The sequence below is a fragment of the Haliaeetus leucocephalus genome, unplaced genomic scaffold (assembly GCF_000737465.1).
Source record: "Haliaeetus leucocephalus isolate CR32 unplaced genomic scaffold, Haliaeetus_leucocephalus-4.0 Scaffold186, whole genome shotgun sequence".
In the NCBI taxonomy this organism is placed as follows: Eukaryota; Metazoa; Chordata; class Aves; order Accipitriformes; family Accipitridae; genus Haliaeetus; species Haliaeetus leucocephalus.
The window spans coordinates 655,989-659,872 of NW_010972622.1; the positions used below are offsets into that span (position 1 = coordinate 655,989).

The 3,884-nt window shown below is 66.7% G+C and overlaps 1 protein-coding gene across 1 annotated transcript; it reads left to right on the plus strand.

Annotated features, from left to right (window-relative positions):
- The first annotated feature begins 1,353 nt into the window (after positions 1-1,353).
- Positions 1,354-3,481, plus strand: GDF11 (growth differentiation factor 11). The gene is made up of 3 exons (XM_010565168.1): positions 1,354-1,471; positions 2,044-2,417; positions 3,101-3,481. The coding sequence occupies exons 1-3, from the start codon at positions 1,354-1,356 to the stop codon at positions 3,479-3,481; spliced, it is 873 nt and encodes a 290-aa protein (XP_010563470.1).
- Positions 3,482-3,884: the final 403 nt, after the last annotated feature.

A 3,884-nucleotide genomic window follows, 5' to 3' on the forward strand; every position in this document is an offset into this window, starting at 1 on the left:
GGGGCGAGGGGCTGGTGGGGGCCGGGGGGGCCGCCTGTGCCGCTTGCTCAAAAGTGCCGGAGCCGCTCAAGGTCAGCGGGACACGGGTGGGAGCGGGGACGAGGGGACATCACGGAGGCATCGCTGGCATGTGGCATCTCAGGGTATCGGGGGGGGTCCCCGGGGTACCCGGGACCTGGGGGGGGTCTCCGGTCCCCCGTGGCAGGCGAGGGGTTAACGGGGCAGAGGTGGGAGCCCCAAATCCGGCCCCGGTGGGAACAAAGAGCAGAGGGGGGGGCTCGGGGCCACCCCCCTCCCGGCACATACTCAGCTGTGACCGATGTCCCGGTAACCTTTATCCCCCGTTGCCAGAGCGACCGGACGAGCATCCTGGCACCACCGCAGCCCCGTGCCAGGAGCAGCCAGCGTGGCACAGCCCCCACGCTCGGACCCCCCCTTCCCCGGCACCCCACACCCCCCTCTCGTCCCCGGACCTGCAGCCGCCCGGTGTCCCCCGGGATGCCAGACCGAGTCCCAGGCCGGAGGATGGTCAGCGGTGCTGCCGGTGCTGCCGTCGCAGCGGCGAGGGGCTTCGGTGTGAAGCCGGTGGCAGCTTTAAGGGACCTGCACCGGCTCCAGCGCTGCTTTGGCATCTCTCACCCGGAGACCCTACAAAAACAACCCCACCGGCACCGACCTTGCCACGGTGCCAGCCACGGCGAGCCCGGACCAAACCAGCACCGCATCCCCTAAGGCCACCGGGAACCTCTGTGCCACCGGGACCACGGGGGACCCAGAGCCCCTCAAGGTGGCCACCGGCCTAGACTGGGATGGTGACGGGTGGCAAAGCCCCCGCCAAGGGGCTGGGGGGCACAACCTGTCCTGAGGTTGGCAGCTGCGGGGGGGGACCAGCGTGGCTTTGAGGGGATGGGCAGCACCAGAGCAGGGTGGAAACGCTCCCCAGGCAGGTCTCGGGGGACCGCAGGTTTAATCGGGGGCTTGTGCACAGCAAATTGCTGGGAGGCGTTTGGGCGGCCGGCGCCCGCGGCCCCCCAGCCCCTGTCACTTTGGTTTATGTGCAGCGCGGCGGGGGGCTGGATGGCATTCCCGGGGCTGCGGCCGGTGTCGTGACCCCCATGTGTTCGGGGAGGCCTCGCACGCAGCAAATGGCCCCGCGCTGCAGCTGGGTGCTATTAAACCTGACCGGTGCGTGGCAGGGGGAGGGGGCTGCGCGGGCGACCGAGGGGGGGGAAATTCCCAGCTCAATTTGACACAGATGTTTGCTGAGCAGGGAGGGCCAGCGCGGGGCCGGCTCCAGCCGGGGTGCTGCCACGGGGCTGGGGGAGGGCGGCCGGGGACCCCCGGCTCTGAGGGATGCTTGTGCTGCCGGTGCTCGGGGTTGTCATCCCACCGGGGTGGGTGTCCCTGTCTCCGCAGCAGCCGCTCGCCTTTGCCACCTCTGAGAGCATCGCCCTGGGCAGGACCCACCAGGGTCCTGGGTGAAGCATCGCTGGCTGCTCTGCCGAGGCCGGCAGAGGTGTGGGGCTGCCCCGAAAACAAGCCTAGGGAGGGTGGGAGATGGGAGGGTGGGAGATGAGAGGGAGGGAGATGGATGTCCTCTGAGATGCAGACCTGGCAGGACCATTGGCAGGGAGCCTGGTGGTACCCGGCTTGGTGCCAGGGACCCTCCTCAGGGCTTTGCCGCATCCCCGGGAGCTGCGGGACCGGGCGCGTTCCCGGCTCTGACGCAGGGATGTGTTGGGAACCGGCTGCCCCGGAGCAGGTGCTGCGGGGCCGGAGCCCCCCGCCCTGCTCAGCCCAGCCCCGCTCAGCTGGGGGCTCGGTTCCCGCAGCCCCCGCAGGGGATCATGAATCCCCGGTGACATGGGGTCAGGGGGCAGCCGGGGACCTTATTGCGAATGGAGGGGCAATGACCCCTGGGGCGGCCTCTGACCCGACCTTCAACTCCTAACGACCGAGGAGGAGCTCGCCCCGACCCTGCGTCCGATAGAGGTTTTGGGGGGGGGTCCCGGGGCCACCCCTGACACCTCCTTCCTCCCACAGCGGACCCCGTGGTGCAGATCGAGGGCAACCCCCATTGCTGCTTCTTCAACTTCAGCCCCAAGATCATGTTCACCAAGGTGGTGAAGGCGCAGCTGTGGGTGTACCTGCGGCCAGTGCAGCACACCTCCACCGTCTACCTGCAGATCCTCCGCCTGAAGCCGGTGACGGAGGAAGGCAGCCGCCACATCCGCATCCGCTCCCTGAAGATCGACCTCAACTCCCGCATCGGGCACTGGCAGAGCATCGACTTCAAGCACGTGCTGCAGAACTGGTTCAAGCAGCCGCAGAACAACTGGGGCATCGAGATCAACGCCTTCGACCCCAACGGCAACGACTTGGCCGTCACCTCGCTGGGACCCGGGGCCGAAGGGCTGGTAGGTGGCCGTTGCGGGGTGGGCACGCGGCTCAGGGTCCCCACAGTCCCCGGGGATCGGTGCTGCGTGGAGCTCGTGGGGCGTCGCAACGGCCCTGGTGCTCGGCTGAGCGCAGGGCTCCCAGCCATCCCTGGGGAACTGGAGAGCATGGGGGGGGCAATGGGGGTGGGCACGGGTGGTGGCACAGCTCTGTGGGGCTGGTGCCAGCTTGTGGGGACGGTTACAGCTCCATGGGGACAGTCACAGCTCTATGGGGACGACGACAGCTCCGTGGGAGCGGTCACGTCTCTGCAGAGCTGGTGATGGCTCCATGGGGCTGGTGACACCCCCGTGGGGCTGGTGACACCTCCATGGGGCTGGTGACACCCCCGTGGGGCTGGTGACACCTCCATGGAGCCGGTGACAGCCCCATGGGGACAATGACGGCTCCGTGGGGCCAGTTATGACTCCACAGGGGTGGTCACAGCTCTGTGGGACCACTTACAGCTGCATGGGGCTGGTCACAGCTCTGTGGGGACAATGACACTTCTACGGGGCTGGCGACGCCCCAGTGGGGCTGGTGACACCTCGATGGGGCTGGTGGCAGCTCTGTGGGGCTGGGGGCAGCTCCGCAGGGCCGTGTGGGACAGTGGGATGGTGGGTCAGCGTGCGGGGCTCACGCCCCCCTTTCCCTCTCCCCCCAGCACCCCTTCATGGAGCTGCGGGTGCTGGAGAACAATAAGCGCTCGCGGCGGAACCTGGGGCTGGACTGCGACGAGCACTCAACTGAGTCGCGCTGCTGCCGCTACCCCCTCACTGTCGACTTCGAAGCCTTCGGCTGGGACTGGATTATCGCCCCCAAGAGATACAAAGCCAACTACTGCTCGGGGCAGTGCGAGTACATGTTCATGCAGAAGTACCCCCATACCCACCTGGTGCAGCAGGCCAACCCCCGGGGCTCGGCGGGGCCCTGCTGCACCCCCACCAAGATGTCCCCCATCAACATGCTTTACTTCAACGACAAACAGCAGATCATCTACGGCAAGATCCCGGGCATGGTGGTTGACAGATGCGGATGCTCTTAGAGCCCAGCTGGTGCTGCCCCTCCACCCCGCGCCCCCCTCCGACAACAAACTCCTCTTTTCTTCCACTGTTTTTTGGGTTTTTTTCTTGATTTTTTTTTTTTTTTTAAATACAAAGAACAAGCGTTTAAATTCCTTTGGATGTCAGGGGGAGAGAGAGAGAAGAAAATCCCACGGAGAAACGCTGCACCAAACCCGCGCTTCGACATGCATTGTGCAATAAAGCAACCGGACGGAGAAGGGAAGGGGCAGCCGGGACCCCCAGCACAGTGGCACGGCACAGCAGCACGGCACGGCGGCACAGCTCTTCACCGGACGGCTCTCCCACCCCGGCTCAACGGTGAGGGGGAGAGGAGGAGGCCGAGCAGACCCCGCATCTCCCCGTGCCTCCGGAGAGGCAGTGGGG

What these genes read in the sequence shown, in the direction of transcription:
- GDF11 (XM_010565168.1), top strand. Translation starts at nt 1,354, where the DNA reads ATGCTTGTGCTGCCGGTGCTCGGGGTTGTCATCCCACCGGGGTGGGTG. An exon ending in CCTGGGCAGGACCCACCAGG is followed by an intron (nt 1,472 to 2,043) that starts GTCCTGGGTGAA and finishes TTCCTCCCACAG; the next exon opens with CGGACCCCGTGGTGCAGATC. An exon ending in GACCCGGGGCCGAAGGGCTG is followed by an intron (nt 2,418 to 3,100) that starts GTAGGTGGCCGT and finishes CTCTCCCCCCAG; the next exon opens with CACCCCTTCATGGAGCTGCG.